Source organism: Bufo bufo, chromosome 1 (assembly GCF_905171765.1).
Source record: "Bufo bufo chromosome 1, aBufBuf1.1, whole genome shotgun sequence".
NCBI lineage: Eukaryota > Metazoa > Chordata > Amphibia > Anura > Bufonidae > Bufo > Bufo bufo.
The window spans coordinates 821,382,612-821,402,535 of NC_053389.1; the positions used below are offsets into that span (position 1 = coordinate 821,382,612).

General features: G+C 42.5%; 1 protein-coding gene across 1 annotated transcript; it reads right to left on the bottom strand.

Annotated features, from left to right (window-relative positions):
* Positions 1-12,572: 12,572 nt before the first annotated feature.
* Positions 12,573-15,520, bottom strand: LOC120989492 (olfactory receptor 6N1-like). Its single transcript, XM_040417633.1, has 3 exons — positions 14,607-15,520; positions 12,905-12,999; positions 12,573-12,625 (listed from the first exon to the last, which is right to left on the bottom strand). Exons 1-3 carry the CDS (start codon positions 15,518-15,520, stop codon positions 12,573-12,575), a joined length of 1,062 nt encoding a protein of 353 aa, XP_040273567.1.
* Between the last annotated feature and the right edge of the window lie 4,404 nt (positions 15,521-19,924).

Below are 19,924 nucleotides of genomic sequence, written 5' to 3' on the forward strand. Positions count from 1 at the left end.
GCGACATGCAGAAATTCACATGGTGCGGCTTTTGCATAGGTTGTAAAAATAGGATTTTGAAAGAGAGAACGCAACACGTGGGAGCAGTGAAGTCAACAGTAAGTGGACAAGAGTTTAAAGTGAAGGGGGGCTTGTCCTGTAAGAATGAGGGGGTGATATACGTACTGGAGTGCCTTTGTGGCCTCCAGTAAGTGGGAAGAACCCTCAGAAAACTGGAAGATAGGATACAGGAGCATATACGGAATATCAAAAAAGGTTTGACCACACACACAGTGTCTCAATGCACTTTAAAGAGCACCATGAAAAAAATCTGAGGGGTTTGAAATTCATGGGAGTGGAACTAGTAAAGCCTCACTGGCGGGGTGGGGATCCAGCCATAGAAGAGAGATCGATTGGATATAAACTGAACACCCTTCAATCTAGAGGGATGAATATTGAATTCGATCTCAAGCCCTGTTTAGTTAGAATATTTGTAATCATTGGCATTGTAGTGCGCCTGAACAGTGAAAGTGTGGAGCAACAGATTGTCCAGTATGGGGAGGGGATGGACATGGATGTGTGATTTTTATGAATGAAATGGTAGTTGAAAGCACGTCATTGGTTGACCAATACGTGTCTGTAAGTCCCAGTGAGGGAAGCCAGTAGGAAAAGGTTTTAAAATTGATAAATCTTTTTTTGGGTTTTTGGAATAGGAATGGAAATGTGATTTTACTTGTAATGTGAGTATTTTTAGAGAACTTACTTTGTTTGCAACTGGATGGATAATGCAATTTACAATCATCAGGTGTGTAACATGGGGGGAGGAGGTTAAATAACCTCCTACCCTAGGTGTGTTAGATTCTCGCCCCTGACGAAGCTACATGCAAAACCCGGGTCGGGCTGTGCGAAAGACTCTTGCTGTAATGATATGCTGAAAAATAATAAATAATATAAACAGAATGTTTTAACTGTGCCGGAGGTACTCTCACTATTGGGCAGTTTATGACATCTTGCAGAGGAGCTTACGACAATCCAGCATAGAGGTGTGGGCGTTTCTGGACCATACAAAAATGACATGCTGAGTTTTTCAATCTGCGTAGAAGCACACTGCGATTCAAGCTAAGGGTGTCTGTCTTGAGACAGATTAGGCTACTTTCACACTTGCGTTCGGGTTTCCGCTTGTGAGCTCCGTTTGTAGGCTCTCATAAGCGGTCCTGAACGGATCCGTACAGCCCCAATGCATTCTGAGTGGAAGCGGATCCGCTCAGAATGCATCAGTTTGGCACCGTTTGACCTCCGTTCCGCTCAGCAGGCGGACACCCGAACGCAGCTTGCAGCGTTTTCGTGTCCGCCTGGCCGTGCGGAGCCAAACGGATCTGTCCAGACTTACAATGCAAGTAGAGTTGAGCGAACACCTGGATGTTCGGGTTCGAGAAGTTCGGCCGAACTTCCCGGAAATGTTCGGGTTCGGGATCCGAACCCGACCCGAACTTCGTCCCGAACCCGAACCCCATTGAAGTCAATGGGGACCCGAACCTTTCGGCACTAAAAAGGCTGTAAAACAGCCCAGGAAAGAGCTAGAGGGCTGCAAAAGGCAGCAACATGTAGGTAAATCCCCTGCAAACAAATGTGGATAGGGAAATGAATAAAAATAAAAATAAAATAAATAAAAATTAACCAATATCAATTGGAGAGAGGTCCCATAGCAGAGAATCTGGCTTCATGTCAGCAGAGAATCAGTCTCTTCATGCCATAGCAGAGAATCTGGCTTTACGTCACCCAACACTGGAACAGTCCATTGTCAGATATTTAGGCCCAGGCAGAGGAGAGAGGTCCCATAGCAGAGAATCTGGCTTCATGTCAGCAGAGAATCAGTCTTCATGTCATAGCAGAGAATCAGGCTTCACGTCAGGCACCACTGGAACAGTATATTGTCAGATATTTAGGCCCCGGCACCCAGGCAGAGGAGAGAGGTCCCATAACATAGAATCTGGCTTCATGTCAGCAGAGAATCAGTCTTAATGTCATAGCAGAGAATCAGGCATCACGTCACCCACCACTGGAACAGGCCACTGTCACATATTTAGGCCCAGGCACCCAGGCAGAGGAGAGCGGTCCCATAGCAGAGAATCAGTCTTCATGTCATAGCAGAGAATCATGCTTCACGTCACCCACCACTGGAACAGGCCACTGTCAGATATTTTTAGGCCCCGGCACCCAGACAGAGGAGAGGTTCATTCAACTTTGGGTTGCCCCGCAATATAATAATAAAATGAAAATAAAAATAGGATTGAATGAGGAAGTGCCCTGGAGTACAATAATATATGGTTAAGGGGAGGTAGTTAATGTCTAATCTGCACAAGGGATGGACAGGTCCTGTGGGATCCATGCCTGGTTCATTTTTATGAACGTCAGCTTGTCCACATTGGCTGTAGACAGGCGGCTGCGTTTGTCTGTAATGACGCCCCCTGCCGTGCTGAATACACGTTCAGACAAAACGCTGGCCGCCGGGCAGGCCAGCACCTCCAAGGCATAAAAGGCTAGCTCTGGCCACGTGGACAATTTGGAGACCCAGAAGTTGAATGGGGCCGAACCATCAGTCAGTACGTGGAGGGGTGTGCACACGTACTGTTCCACCATGTTAGTGAAATGTTGCCTCCTGCTAACACGTTCCGTATCAGGTGGTGGTGCAGTTAGCTGTGGCGTGTTGACAAAACATTTCCACATCTCTGCCATGCTAACCCTGCCCTCAGAGGAGCTGGCCGTGACACAGCTGCGTTGGCGACCTCTTGCTCCTCCTCTGCCTTCGCCTTGGGCTTCCACTTGTTCCCCTGTGACATTTGGGAATGCTCTCAGTAGCGTGTCTACCAATGTGCGCTTGTACTCGCGCATCTTCCTATCACGCTCCAGTGCAGGAAGTAAGGTGGGCACATTGTCTTTGTACTGGGGATCCAGCAAGGTGGCAACCCAGTAGTCCGCACACATTAAAATGTGGGCAACTCTGCTGTCTTTGCGCAGGCACTGCAGCATGTAGTCGCTCATGTGTGCCAGGCTGCCCAGAGGTAAGGACAAGCTGTCCTCTGTGGGAGGCGTATCGTCATCGTCCTGTGTTTCCCCCCAGCCACGCACCAGTGATGGGCCCGAGCTGCGTTGGGTGCCACCCCGCTGTGAACATGCTTCATCCTCATCCTCCTCCACCTCCTCCTCATCCTCGTCCTCCTCGTCCTCCAGTAGTGGGCCCTGTCTGGCCACATTTGTACCTGGCCTCTGCTGTTGCAAAAAACCTCCCTCTGAGTCACTTCGAAGAGACTGGCCTGAAAGTGCTAAAAATGACCCCTCTTCCTCCTCTTCCTCCTCCTCCTGGGCCACCTCCTCTTCCATCATCGCCCTAAGTGTTTTCTCAAGGAGACATAGAAGTGGTATTGTAACGCTGATAACGGCGTCATCACCACTGGCCATGTTGGTGGAGTACTCGAAACAGCGCAACAGGGCACACAGGTCTCGCATGGAGGCCCAGTCATTGGTGGTGAAGTGGTTCTGTTCTGCAGTGCGACTGACCCGTGCGTGCTGCAGCTGAAACTCCACTATGGCCTGCTGCTGCTCGCACAGTCTGTCCAGCATGTGCAAAGTGGAGTTCCACCTGGTGGTCACGTCGCATATGAGGCGGTGAGCAGGAAGGCTGAAGTTACGCTGTAGCGCAGACAGGCGAGCAGCGGCAGGATGAGAACGCCGGAAGCGTGCACAGACGGACCGCACTTTATGCAGAAGCTCTGACATGTCGGGGTAGTTGTGAATGAACTTCTGCACCACCAAATTCAGCACATGCGCCAGGCAAGGGATGTGCGTCAAACTGGCTAGTCCCAGAGCTGCAACGAGATTTCGCCCATTATCGCACACCACCAGGCCAGGCTTGAGGCTCACCGGCAGCAAACACTCATCGGTCTGTTGTGCTATACCCCGCCACAACTCCTGTGTGGTGTGGGGCCTGTCCCTCAAACATATGAGTTTCAGAATGGCCTGCTGACGTTTACCCCGGGCTGTGCTGAAGTTGGTGGTGAAGGTGTGTGGCTGACTGGATGAGCAGGTGGGAGAAGAGGAGGAGGAAGCCGAGTAGGAGGAGGAGGCAACAGAAGGCAAAGAACTCGACAGTTCAGATTGATATCGCTTAGTTGGATCACTGGTAAGGATCTCATAGCTTTTTGCATCAGAGAGAAGAGACAGACACATTTGTTTGTATTGTATATGTTTACAGTTTAATATCACAATATTTTCTCCATTATCGGATGTTTTAATTATAAGGTCCTTTTTCTCAGTATGCTTTTGAGACCCTCAATATCTCTAGGGGAGTAGTTTTTATTATGAATAATGTTGGTGTTTTGATCTAACTGGTCCAGGTCCCTGATTACTGAATTGATAAATAGATCAATATGTTGATCTGACCCCTTCGGTGGCATCTTTCTAATTTTGTTCCTCAGAGAGATAAAGGGTCCTTTACCTTTTTCTCTTTCATTATCTTCCATCAATTGAGCCAAATCCTCTACACCCTGAAGGTCCTCTAATTCTATCCCCAAATCTGGACAATTTTTTTTGTTGGTTTGTGTAAATGTTTTATGCCAACAAATCTTTCTATTGAAAAAATGTAGATCTTTGATCTAATCAAATACACTAAATTTTGTTTTAGGGACAAATGATAATCCTTTAGATGTCATTTTTAGTTTAGAATCCATCAGTATAACTCCCAACAGATTCAGAATCAATGAATCATTCGTCGAGTTGATATTTATTTGGACCTGTGTGAGTTCTCGTAGGGTGTATGAGTTGGGTTGTATGTTCTGTCCTAAAAAAAATAGTGACATTGTGTTCGCAGTACTGTAAGATGAATAAGAGGTGGGATGCACGGCAACAGCCATGGGTTCCTTAAAGCAAATGTTTTTCGTGACGCCAGTTGCAGTGAAGCACAGGGCCCCTTTTAGTGATGTAGTAGATAGTCCCCAGGTGTAGGAATACCAGAGTGGTGTAGGGTAGCCTAAATGTCCCTTAATGTTGGTGCATGTGTCACGGTGCTCCTACCTGGATACGCTGGACTCCAGGTGTTGTTGTCCGAAGCAGAGTAAAGGGGATAAGTGTGAAGGGGATGAAGAAATAAATTGAGTCCAGACCTTGTGATGAACTTGATAACAGCTTTACTTGAAAAAACATTTCTCCAAACAGTTTGCAGACTTTATCTTGGTTCTCAGCAGGCTTTGGCATTACCGGTGGCAGGCAAACTCCTCTCTGGCTCTGCTGTGCTAATAGGATAGCTGTACAACTTAGCTTTAGCTGAAGGCTGCAACTTCCTTCTTGTAGTCTCTAAACTGTCCAGGGAAAACTTTACTCCTGGCTTCAGAGGCTTCCAGCTTCTGCCTCCATATCTAGCTGAGCTGAAGGTGCTCCAGCTGGCCTGGGCAAGGCCATGCCCAACAGGGACGGGCACCTGCTGCACACCCTCCCTTGGCATGGGGTAAACTAGACTAACTCTAAACAAAAACGCCTCCCTCCCTGCAGCAAGTGGAAAAACGCCCACCACACCACAGAGGGGGGTTTAGAATTGAAAAGAAGGTTCCACTCTATGTACCTGTAGATCTGCCATTTATGTTGCCACCTGCTGTTGAACCAGGCATATTACACATAATAAACAGTTACATAATAAGAAATATGAATACACATTTTGCAGGACCTAGAAATGAATACATAGGATGACACATGGTTAGCCATAGGAGACAGTAGCAAGGTGCAGAATAGGTAATGCACCTCTGGGGTGTTACAGAGGTAGTGGAACATAATGATAAATTGGAACACGGTAGTCTGAACTAGATTGGTGCCCCCCATGTTGAGTTCCTGAGTTTGTTGGAGGACAGACCCCGTTATTCTTTCTCCTACCTTCCTTCTGATATGTCCTACGGCCACCTCTGGCACAGCCTCACCCTTTGAAGGAACCTCTCCCACTCCTGAAATAGCGGGGCTTTGGGGTATCACGAGCCACACTACCAGTTTCTGATGCAGAGGTCTCAATATTGGATCCTGTGTTGACCTGCTGAGGATTCAAATTGTCTGAAAAAATATGGAAAAGTGGTTATATTTCCTTCCATCCTGCCTCCTATTCATAAATCAGAGCTTTCCTTCTCTGCAGAGGTTAGGGTCCCCCCAGTTAGGCTGGGTTCACACGAGCGTGTCCGGATTAGTTCCGGATGCGTCCCGGTGTGTTGCGGCAAACCCGCGCGAGTAGGAATGCAATTGCAGTCAGTTTTGACTGCGATTGCGTTCCGTTGTTCAGTTTTTATCGTGCGTGTGCAATGTGTTTTGCACGTGCGTGATAAAAAACCGACACTGGTACCCAGACCCGAACTTCTTCACAGAAGTGTTGTGTAGATGTTATTATTTTCCCTTATAACATGGTTATAAGGGAAAATAATAGCATTCTGAAAACAGAATGCTTAGTAGGTGATCAGTTGAGGGTTAAAAAAAATTAAAAAAATTAACTCACCTTCTCCGTTTGTTCGCGTAAGTCCCGGTCTCTTCTTTACTTCTCAAAAGATGAACTATGGGCTAAAGGACCTTTGATGACGTAAGATCACATGCTCCAATCACATGGTCCATCACCGCGGTGATGTACCATGTGATTGGAGCATGTGATCTTACGTCATCAAAGGTCCTTTAGCCCATAGTTCATCTTTTTAAAGAACTAAAGACCGGGAGAACTACGCGAACAAGAGGACAAGGTGAGTTAATTTTTTTTATTTTTTAACCCTCAATTGACCTTCTACTAAGCATTCTGTATTCAGAATGCTATTATTTTCCCTTATAACCATGTTATAAGGGAAAATAATACAGTGTATAGACAGTCACCTAGCAACCGTGCGTGAAAATCGCACCGCATCCGCACTTGCTTGCGGATGCATGCGATTTTCACGCAACCCCATTCACTTCTATGGGGCCTGCGTTGCGTGAAAAACGCAGAATATAGAGCATGCTGCGATTTTCACGCAACGCATAAGTGATGCGTGAAAATCATCGCTCATCTGAACAGCCCCATAGAAATGAATGGGTCCAGATTCAGTGCGGGTGCAATGCGTTCACCTACCGCATTGCACCCGCGCGGAAATCTCGCCCGTGTGAACGCAGCCTTACAGGCCCCATCTATTAACCAGTAAGCACTTTCCCTTAGTAGCGGGGAAAGCGCTCATTGGTTAACCCTGTAATGACCAGGCCCTGAAAAGCTCTTAATGACCAGACATTTTTGTGTAATTTAGCACACGTGGCGGTTCAAACAGCTGTAACTTTCTTTATTTGTTAGACTACCAACAATTTTTTTACGTGACACATAGGGCTTTATCATATTTTAGGTTTCATCTGGGGTAAACTGTACAAAACTGTTTTAAAAAGTATTTATTTTTTTCTTACTATAGCTCCTTATTCTTTTAATATGCAAACTGACACCAAAATAAATTATTATAATTGGTTCCCTATTTTGTGTCGGTCATTTTATTATATAATATGTATAGTTTAACATAAATGGGGTGAAAATTGCAACAGTTTTGGTTGTTGTGGGTAGTGTTTTTTTTGTGTATTTTTTTAACTTAAGTTTTAATATATTTCCCTATTGCAAAATATGTCCCCCAAGAAGTCATAAAGAGACCCTGGAGGGACCCTGACATTTGTTTTTTATTTTGCACTTTTTCATTTTTCCTTCTATTTGTGTTTATTATTTTTTTAAATAATTGGTTCATTATTTTTTTAGATATATTTTTGCCTTGTTCTCCAAGAGGTCGTAAAAAGACTGTTGGGGGCAGTGAACACTTTTTTTTTTGGCACTATTTCCACTTTAACTGTGGCTCTGGGGGCTGCCCGTGGGCCGTGGGCTGTGCACCCCTGGTTTAAGGGCTCTGTGTGCTGCCATATAGTCTGCATGCACAGTATAAACACCTCCCCTCGTGGTCTCCAGTTACTTTATTTCCAACATACGGTAGATCATGTGTATTTTAGTTCACAATGGTGGCCATGACAGAGATTATGTATAATGGTTTTATTTTGGAATATGTTGACACCAGGCACAATACAGCACACTCACTGGTAGGCCAAGCAAATACTTGTGATGCTGATAAATTCAGGGCTTTGTCTTGGCACCAAAAGTTATAGGCAGAGGATTTAAACCAGGCGCGGACACAAGGTCAGTGTCTGTGATTGTGTATTATTGCCTGGCTCTCGTTTTGTTTCTGTGCTATATGCCTGAACTCTATGTACCTGATCATTTATCCTCTGTGTACCAACCTTGGCTACTGAAGCTCCACTGATTGACCTCTTGTCTACTGGTTCAGCTGTATCTCTACTCTCCAGGTTTGGACTTTGGATTGTTCTATTGATTAACTTCTTGCATACTGATTTGAATATATCTTTACACTCCTGGATTTGACTTTGTCTTTTTTGGTTATCCTTTCTGCTTTTCTTTAGTCATATGGTTAGGTCTGTGACTTGAGAAATTGCACCTGTTTTACTGTAAATCACTTTACACCGTAGATGCAACCTTGGTCCCTAGCAGCCAAACTCATCCTGCCTCGCAGTGGGTTGTGGTGAATACCTAGGGGGTAACTGTAGACTCTCCTTTTCGGAGCATTGCATGTAGACACGCTGCTGTTTGTTGGCTGTTGTTCCAGTTAGTGATCTCTGTAGTTAGTTAGATATGTATGGTTTACCTATTATTTGGTCATGATTACCAAGTACAGCAACCAGTCTTAGATGATGATGCTCAGTTTTTTTTTTTTTTTTTCATTTTTAAAAGTTTATTGAGATGTAAAATCAATGATTCATACATTGGTAAACAATACACAGCATTATGTAAAGGCATACTGCGAGGTTACATGAACAGTAACTAAGTGAACATAGTAGATGTTGTCTCAAGTTACATAAAGCAATTAATATCAGTCAATATTTATGTGCAGTAAAAATATCATAGCAGACATATTTATTAGATTTGACCAGGTTGTCTGAAGATTTCCCAGGGTTTCCATAGGGAACAAAAGGCGTCATGAGAACGGTTTTCCCAGGCAGCTATTTCCTCAAATCTGTAGAGGGTATCTACTTTATTAACCCAGTGATCTAATGGAGGTAAGTCAGGGGAGAGCCAGTAACGGGGAACTAAAAGGCGGACTGCCGAGATTAGTTTCTTAAACAGCGGTGTGACTCTGGTGGATGTGTGGGGGGGGGGGGAGGCCAAGGAGTGCAAGTTGAGTAGAGAGTGGGCACTGGGTATTGCAAATCAGGTTGCATTTTTTAAATATCTCGGTCCACCAGTTGAATATGGGGGGACAAGACCACCAGATATGAAAGAACCTGCCCCCCCCCCCCCCAATCCCACACCTCCAGCAAGCGTCAGAACCCATGTCACTGTATCTACAGGTGATATCAGGGGTTTTATACCACCTGGTAAGGATTTTATATCCGTTTTCTTGAATCCTAACACACCTGGAAGATGTATGAGGTTCCCTGAATAGTCTCAACTGGTCTTCATGTGTAAATGTGGTGTTTAAATCCTTTTCCCAGGTGCCAATAAAGGCCAGTTTGAGGGTACAAACAGGAGTATTAAGTCTTCTGTATAGCTGGGAAATCAATTTTTTAGGAGTATGTTGCAAATTGATAAGGCTTTCGAACCAAGTTAAGGGTCTTAGAAGGGATTGGTATGGTATGTATTTTGAAGTTATGGCATGAATAAATCAATATAGGGAAGGATAAGGTTTAGACTCAGGGAAGAGGGAGAGAAAACCTTCTCTATCTATCAGAGTACTGTCTTCCCCAAACAGGGAAAGTACTAGAAATTAAGATTTACGGATGTTTAAAGGAATGCTCTGTTTCAGTTCTATGGGAGCTAGGTTTATCATATCCCTTATTTGAATAAGTGGGGAGGGTATTGGGATACCTTTAGTTGACTTCTGGAAACTATCCCAAGCTTCAAGAGTGGCTTTAATACTTGGGCTGATATTTTTAAGTTTTAGTTGATCCTTATGGGAATGAATCAGTAAGGTTCTAAATGAGGATTGAACCAGAGATGTTTCCATGCCAACCCATGATTTGTGTGGGGTTTCTCTGAACCAATCTATGACTCTGGATAACAGAGTGGCTGAGTTATAGAGAGAGAGGTTTGGAAGGTTGATGCCACCCATAGTCTTGGGGTTTTGTAGAATGGAGAGGCGTATTCGAGCTTTTTTGCGACACCAAATAAAGGAGCGGATCTCTTTATTAAAGGATTTTAGAAAGGATGTGGGGATGGGTATGGGCAGGACTTGTTGCAAATAGTTCAATTTGGGGAGAACTAGTGAGGTAAATATATTTTTTCGTCCAAACCAAGATAGGGTTTGAAGGTGGAGATTCTCTAGTTGGTTTTGTATGGATTGAAAAAGCGGGGTAAAATTAAGTTGGAATAATTTGGTAAGGTCTGCTCCAATTTTAACCCCCAAGTAAGTAATGTACGGGGTGTCCCAGTTGAAAGTGGAACTGGCTGCTAAGTCTCTTTTGGTTTTAGCATTCAGGCCTATGCTCAGTACGTGGGATTTTTTTATGTTAATTTTAAGATTGGATAGAGGACTGAATTTTTCTAGGGTATCATATATTATGGGAAGAGGAACTTTCGGGTTAGATGTAAGAAGTAATAGATCATCCGCGAATGCCGCAGTTTTATGATCGTGGTTCCCCATTTTTATTCCTTCAATCATAGGATTTTGACGGAAAGTCTGAAGGAGGGGTTCCATGGTCAGTACGAAAACCAGGGGGGAGAGCGGGCATCCCTGACATGTACCGTTCCTGATGGGGAAGGGACGGGAAGTGGTTTCGTTCACCAGCACCGACGCCGAGGCAGTAGTATACATGAAGAATATAGCCTCAATAAAGGATTTGGGGAATCCAAATTTAACTAGTGTTAGGCGTAAGAAGTCCCAGTTAATTCTGTCAAAAGCCTTTTCGGCGTCGGTGCTGAGAAGGACTAGGGTATGAGAGAATTTGTTAGCATGATGTATGGCATTAAGGATTCTAACCGAGTTGTCCTTATCCTCTCTACCAACCACAAAGCCTGTTTGGTCGCCATGTATCAACGATGGTAAGATAGGGGAAAGACGGTTAGCCATCATCTTGGCTAAAAGTTTTAGGTCTAGATTTAATAGAGAAATAGGCCTATAGTTCGCGCAGTGAGATGGGTCCTTTCCTTCTTTAGGAATAATGGTAATAAGAGCTCTAGTCATATCTTGGGAAAGAGGAGACCCTTTAAGTGATTGGTTGCATATGTTCAAAAGATAGGGGGCAATGGAGTCACTAAAAGTAGTATAATAGACAGCTGAGAGACCATCAGGGCCTGGAGCTTTATTTTTTGGAAGTTGTTTGATTGTGTTTTTTAGTTTCTCCAATGAAAAGGGACTTTCTAATGTACTTTGGTGGAGGGGGGAGAGTTTGGGCAGTGATATTGATTCCAAGAAGTTGTTGATGGCCTCAATATTGGAGGGGGTTTCAGATAGGAAGATTGATTGTGGAAGGTTGTACAATGATTGGTAGAAAGATTGAAATTGGGCAGCAATATCTTTAGAACTAATGGCTATCCCTCCATCTACCTTTTGGATTTTGCATATGTAGTTGTGAGCTTTCCTTTGTTTAATTTTGTTTATTACAAATTTAGATGCTTTGTCACCATGGGCGAAATATTTGAATTGGGAGTTGAGTAAGTATTTGGCTGACATTGAGTTCAGGAGGTTTTCTTTAGTTCAAATCTGAAGTTAAGTTTGGATCGGTGATGGTCAGAAAGGGATTTTTTGTGGAGAGACTCTAATTTCCTTATATCCATCAAAAGGGTATCAATTTGGGCTTTCTTAAGCTTTTTAAGGTGGGAGCCTAAACTAATGAGCTGTCCTCTGATATAGGCTTTGTGGGTGTCCCAGAGAATTTGGGGAGGGGTATCAGGAAGATCGTTCAGGGAGAAGAAGTCATTAAGAGCATTTCGGATTAAGGTTTTATTTTTATGTGAGGATATTAGCTGTTCGTTTAGTCTCCAGTTATTTTTTCTTGGTGTTGTTTGGGGAAGAGACATAGTAATATATATTGGGGAATGGTCTGATAAGTGAATAGAGCCTATGAGGGCCTTGGTACATATTTGTAGGTGATTTTTAGATACAAACAAATAATCAAATCTTTGGTATGAGCCATGGGGATTTGAGAAGAATGTGTAGTCTCTTACTTCAGGGTTAAATAATCTCCAGACATCAACCAGGTTCAGATTATGGAGTTTGTCACAGAGGGAGTTTATAGATCTACGGGATAAGGCTGAGTTTTGTTTCGAAGAATCTAAGGAAGGGTTTAAGGTAACATTGAAGTCACCCCCAATATAACTATATCTTCTTGGAAGGACTCTATAATTGGGAAAATAACTTTACACCAGGCGGCCTGATTAACATTGGGAGCATACACATTAATAAAAGTATACATTTGGTTGGCTATATACCCTTTCAACAGTATATACCTCCCTTCTGGATCCTGGATATGTGACCCATATTGGAATGAGTTTTTTTTATTAAAACCGATACTCACTCCTCTGGATGAGGAGGAGTCCGAGCCACAGTGGAACCACACAGGAAAGCTGGAGCGAGATAAGTCAGGATAACAATTAAACTTGAAATGAGTTTCTTGCAAAAATATTATGGCTGTGTCACTTTTCTTAAGTAGTGAAAAAATTTGACACCTTTTGGAGGGGGCATTAAATCCTTTAACATTAAAGGATGCAATTGTTAGGCTTGCCATATCTCCTCATTTTGTGTGTGGGACCACTGCCACCCGGGACTCCAGTACTGGGAAGAATGCAAAATAGGCCTCAATTTTATACACATGCAAAATAACAATTTGTCTGTAAGTACATAACAGTTTGACTGAGAGAGTATGGTGCAGTAAGTTTGGAGACATCTATATAACAAAAACATGGAACATAAATTAAAATAAAGAGGAAAAAATAGGAACCTTATGTTAAAGCATTGTAGCGTTAATACGCAAGATTTCAGGTATGTGAGTGAGGGGTGAATGTTGAATACCTGTAGTTATCACCCTGTGCCGGGATGCTAATCCAGACAAGGATATATCAGACTTAAAGGTGAGAGAAAAGGCAAGGAGGATTTGATAAAGTAAGGGGGAAGTATTTCAGGTATGGGGAGATAAAGAAGGTGAAGACAGAGAGATATGACCTGTTTGGGAGGGTGAGAGGAGGGATGTAAGAATTAGTCGCATATATCTTACTGAGGTGGATGAGCGGAGGTGTGATGCAATGATCCTGTAAGAAAAGAATGAGTAGGTGATCTCATCAGTCTCCGATGGGTAGTCTCCTTGGAGTGGAGAATGAGGGATCTCTTCTGGCTATGGTATTTCTTGGGGTGCGTTGCTTTTCCCACGGAATGGGAGCAGGTAGATCCGGGAGGAGTGGTAAGTCCTGGATTACGTCCCAATTTTGGATGTCTAAGGGGCTTATATTAAGCTGCTCATAGACTTGATCCAAGTCTGTGAAGGAGGTGATGTTCATCCTGCGGCCTTCATAGCAAAAAGATAACCTGAAGGGAAAGGACCATCTATACTGCGTATTATGCGATCTGAGCCAGTCCGTCAAGGGCTTCAGTGACCTTCTTTTTTTTTAGCGTGGACTGGGCCAGGTCTTGGAAAATAGAAATATTGAATCCCTCCCAGGATATCTCCCTAGCAGATCGAGCTTTAGAAAGGATTGCTTCTTTCACTTGGAAGCTCAATTTTTTTTTATATAATGTCCCTGGGAGGGGCTGTTATCGCAGGTTTAGGTCTGAGGGCTCTATGTGCCCTTTCCAGGATTACCTCATGTGCGGAGACCGGGCCCAGTATAGAGAGACAGATTTGGGCGATTGTGTGTGGAATATCGCTTGCGGCTACTGTTTCTGGTATACCGCGAAATCGCAAGTTGTTGCGCCTCCCGCGGTTTTCTTGATCCTCCACAGTGCAGTATAGTGAGTTCAGGTTACTCTGAATAGAGGTTAGATGATTCGCAACCTGCATCTGGTGTTTCACCAGCACCGCATGCGAGTCCTCTAATATCTCAACTCTCCTTCCGATTTGCCGGACATCTTGCTTGATTGCTGACAGGTCGGTGCTTAGGGTCTCCAGTGCGGCAGCAAGAGTAGAAGACAAGGCTTCTTTGAGGTAAGATCTGGAAATCGGGAGGCTATCTGAGGTGTCTTCTTCCTCCGATACTGATTCTTTATCCCTCTGTGTGCGGCCGGCGGCGCGTGGAGAGACCGGCGCCATTTTGTTATCACGGGCTACATAGGCTGCAGCGGCTTTCTTGACATATTTGTCCTTGTCACCTTTGTTTGCTGCCTGCCTGTTCTGCTCTGAGGTGTCTCCGGCCTTTGAGCCACCGATTTTGACCATTTTTAAGTCTGTAGGCAAATTATAGGTGCTGTTAGGGTGATGTTAAGTACGGAGCTGCAGACTCAGGCAACCATCAGCTTCAGGCGCTAGCTCTGCCCCCCCGATGATGCTCTGTTTGAAGGTGCACCCTACGAAATACATTAATTTATGGGCAATTGCCACATCTAGTATATTTATTTAATGTTCCCTGTACGGCTTTATTTATGTCTTTATTCCTCAGACTGTATATAATGGGGTTGATCAAAGGAGTAAACACAGTATAGAGCAGTGATAGGATTTTACTGATGGTCAGTGTTTGTCCTCTTGTTGGAACAATATAAACTGTGAACAAAGTCCAGTAAAATATGGAGACCACAATGAGGTGGGAGCTACAGGTGGAGAAGGCTTTCTGTCTACCAGTACTGGATGGGATCCTTAAGATGACTGAAATAATTTTAACATAGGACATAATGATTATTAGGGATGGTATGATCACCGTCGGTATACTTAGTAAGTTGATTTGTAGTTTAATGAAATACGTATCAGAACAGGCCATTTCTAACAATGGGACAAGGTCACAGAAGAAATGGTCAATGATATTTGGAGTAAAAAAATTTAACCTCAGTATCGTTAGAATGTCAGTGAATGCAATGAAAAATCCTAACAACCAGCAGATGACAACCAATCTCATACAATATGTAGTTGTCATAATGGAAGTGTAATGGAGGGGATTACAGATGGCCACATATCTGTCATAGGACATCACTGTGAGATGAAAGCACTCAAATATCTCTGTACCACAGAAAACATAAAACTGAATGATACAGCCAGAAAAAGTAATGGTCCCCCTATTATTCAGTAGGATGTGAAGCATGTTGGGAACAATATCAGTTGTTAATAAGATGTCACTTATGGACAATTGTGAGATGAAAAAGTACATTGGAGTGTGGAGGTTCTTGCTGGTGGACACCAGGGTGATGATCAGGAGGTTCCCACATATTGTTCCATAGTAAACCACGAGGAGAAGACAGAACAGGAATATTCTTAAATATTGACTGCCTTGAAATCCTAGAAGGATAAACTCTGTGACCACAGTCAGATTGTCCTCCTGCATATAGAACAACCATGTAGATTTGATTGCTAAGATGTTCAGTCTATCATAAACTAGGACACATTGTTCTTTATATAATAAAATCCAGAACTTTACTGAGTTCTTGTGTGTTTCAAAACTCTAACCTTCACTGAAAAATACAGTGCATCTACTCGTACAAACTGGATTATAATTTGTGCAAAGTCATATATTTGGGTGTAACATGAGGTGTGGGGGAGCTAACTGGAAGAATGTTCTAAGCAGGTGTCTCTACATAATTATGTCAGATCTCCGAAGAGTATTAATATCACTGCATTTCATGTATTATGTGCATGTACTACAAATCCCATATAATTTTATTGGGAGTGGGTGGGCCCTTGATGCTAGTCAGGGCTGTCTCCACCCTTCCTACCTAGGAGGTTTGGTAAGTTAATGGCTGACTGCTAAGGAGCAGCTCCTGTAGGGAGATTCTATTCTCTTATAGACTAACAGCAGTTTTATGTACCAGCCCTTACAAGGGAAAAGATCTATAGAAGGTTTAGCCGACGTAAAGAGATTGTGGACTTTGGAAAGAAAGGTAAACATCACTAATCTGGCTTTAGCCTCCTCTGCATGTGGTGGAAACCCTGTAAGTTACAAGCTGCCCACCATAGCCAAAAGGACAGAAAAGCCTGTCTGTTCAGAGACTGTATGCCTATATATCGTATGATATAGTGCATCGCGAACAGTAGAGAGTTGAACAGTTTGATTGTAATCAAAGAGAGAATCAAACCTTCATATACAACCTTTGGGAGCTATTGGAAGGAACTGTAAAGAATGAATATTATGGAAATAGTTTGAGCAGATTACCTATGGACTGGCTTCAGTAAAGTACCGTGGATCTGTTACCAAAATTAGACTCTTTATCAGGGACCCTGCCTTGCACTATAAACTTCAACATCAAAGGCACCTCAACCGCCATCAGACAGAAGGACCCCAGAACTGGAGCGTGCCGCAAAGGGAACCAGTGCATCCCTTCCCGTCACTGCACACCGGCTCAGGGAGCTTCAGGAAACTGTGAGTACTGACTACTACACCTAATCGTCCACCCACACTCACTTGCAGCACTGTCACTGCAATAACATCTCTACATATAATTTTTTAACATAATTTTTATTCCCGCCCCTTTCCCAAGGTGTGTTGTGAGTTTTCTAATAGTTTTTATGTGTTTTTCCTGGCTTTGGGAGGCATTTCTTCCTTCTCCTATGAAAGAAATCCCTAAACAGAGTCATGTCCAGAGCATGCACCACTGAGACAAAAACAAACCAAAGGTGATGAAAAGTGCCACAAAGCAAATTCATTGTTTGTTAGGAACCCTAACCCTTCCCAACCAGACACCGTAAATATACAATAGACAAGTCGGTTCTTTAAAGGTGACACCCGCTCGTAAGTGCAGTGGGTGCCATAGCCACTGGGTACCTGCTGTTTTAAAACATCAAAGTTGCTGGTTCGCCATTTTTTTTTCACTTCACCTCCGAAAAAATATATATATATGAAAAGTGATCAAAAAGTTGTGCACACTCCAAAAGGGTATCAATAAAAACTATAGATTATCTAGCAAAAATGGGCCCTCACACAGTTCCGTAAACATGAAAAAAAGTTAAGGCATCTTAATAAGGCAATGCAAAGAAAATAATTCTTTTTTTCCAAAGTAAAAAAAATTTCAGTAATAAAACATGAGAAAAACAATATAAATGTTTTATTGTTGCAATCATACTGACCTGAGGAATGAAGGTAACAGGCCAGTTTTATCACATATAAAACAAAACCCATAAAACTGTGACGTAAATGTATTAAATTTATAATTTAAAGAAAAATTCCAGCTTCCCACTACATTGTAGGCAACCATAAATGGTGCCATTAGAAAGTACATCTTGACCCGCAAAAAAACAAGCCCTAATATGACTATGTTAATGGGAAAATAAAAAAGTTATAGCTCTGGGATGTCTGGGAATAAAAAAAAAATATATTATAAAATTGAAAATGACCCAGTCCTGACGGGGTTCAATAGTTTTTTTTTTATGATAACTCTTAGAAAGAGGCCCTAAAACTGTAAAAACTGCATGTGTGAATTCAAAAAATATCAATCACGGCCTAATTCTCTTCAGACGACAATGGTCTGTCAATGGTCGACTAAAATCGGTTCTTGTTAAATTTCACCTCATGAACGATCATTTTGGACCATTTTGATCATCTTTAGACTAATATTTAGGGTTGAATTTAAGGTTCCCTCACACTTTTTTTTTAACCATTTTTAAACTTGTAAAAATACCATGAATTTCAAGTATTTTTTATAACATTCTTACTAGTGTTTTAGCAGCCTTTGTGTTTTGTAACACTTAGGGTATCAAAAGACAATCTCAGTCAGCACTTGCTATAAAATAAAGCAAAAGCTCAGGTGTGCATCTCCATGGCTGAAAATACCATTGTAAAAGCAAATAAAATGCAACAGCCCCCTGCAGAAATAGAATACATGAACCAATTATATATTCACTATATAGAATGAATATAAGGTGCTTAGCAAATATATTTTGATTGAAATGATTTGTTCCCACCCACCACGTCAGGGTGACCACTTTTAGATGGGACCCTACTCTACAACAACTCCTCTCCTTTCCTTTTTGATGCCCGTTTAGAAGACAAAATCAAGAGTGGCTCATGAATGGAGAGAAAGTATAAAGGGCAGATAAAACTTCATAAAAGTTCACTCCTGCATCAACAAACTTGACCACGTGGTCGTACCCATAGAGTGAAAATCTGTACCATTCATGTAACTGGGGCTCACAGAAATTCATGTGTTTGCTGTAAAAAAACAAAACAAAAAAAAAATATCTTTAGATGAATGAAATTGCTTTTCAGTCACAGAAATTTATGTAACAAAATCTGCTGTTTGTGAAGGTCCCGTCTCATAACATGAATTTTTACAGTAATTTACAAGTCCTGTAGACAGCCTATGAGAAAAGTGCCAGAAAACAATGTCATACCTGGAGTGTGCTGTTTAAAAAAAAGCCTCAAACCACAAAAACACCACAATTGCTGAGCATGTAATGTAGACTTTTTAATGATTTGATTTAGACGCTAAAATAAGATCTGTGTTTTTGAATTAGAAAAGTAGTACAAAAATGGGAAGAAAAATGCTGTGAACAGTGCTGCAAACCTGTGTGAATCCAGCCTGATACTTTCATGGTAGACATCCTTAAGACATCTATATACAATTTGTATGTTACAAATCCTCCTGATTATACTTACAATGTGCATTTCCATAGCCCTGAATTAATATATTATTTTTTTCCTAAGATAAATCCTATTTCTTCAAGTGATAGAATTATCATGAATGATGAAATCCTGTAGGTTACGTTAGATGATGTGCAGTAATCACATTTTATATAGGATGTGCCGTGGACTGACTGCTTGTGCCTGTACTTATACATAGCAAGAACGGAAGGGGCCTATGGGGAAAATACTCTAAGGAGATTCCTTTACCAACTACTGAGAATTACTGCAGCAGCTTGTGTCTAAGATCACACAGATCAATTATTTCAGAAAAATAAAAACCTTTTATAATTAAGCTTTTCAGTCCTCTAGAAGTCAAATAAGGTTAGAAAAACATGGCTAATTTCTTCCAAAAACAGCCCCACATCTGTCCACAGGTTGTGTGTGTGGTTTTGCAGAAGAGCGTGATTCTCCTCAGTAGAGCTGGGCTGTGGACACAAGACACAATCCATGGACAGGTGAGGAGATCCATGTTTCTCTAAGGGCTCATTCTCACAACCATATGGTTGGAGACAGCAAAGATATTGTCCATAAAAAAGAAAAATTCTGGTTGACAATTCGGGTACATAGTGATAAATGAGACCTGCCTTTAATACCGACGGCACAGTAACTACAGCTACGGCCGGGTTCACACCAGAGCTTCCGTTTCCTTTCTCCTCTGTTATGAGACCAGAAGAAAGAAAATAATGGAACCGCTGGAGCCGTTAAATGGCGTTAGAAGACGGCGACTGAAGGACCCCATTTATTAATATTAGAACTAGATATAAGAATGTCATTCTACGACACTGTGCAATGCAACGAAATTTTAACCCATGTGGATCCCTCCATACTATGAACTGACTGGTATTTCACTAAATAAATATATTAGGGTTAAAACCAGATGGGCCCAACATGATGGACAGATCAAACATGAAAGTAGTGATGTTGCGAAAACAAAATTTTCAGTTCGCAAATGGCGAACGCGAATTTTCGCAAATGTTCGCGAACGGGTGAACCGGGCGAACCGCCATTGACTTCAATAGGCAGGCGAATTTTAACACCCACAGGGACTCTTTCTAGCCACAGTAGTGATGGAAAAGTTGTTTCAAGGGGACTAACACCTGGACTGTGGCATGC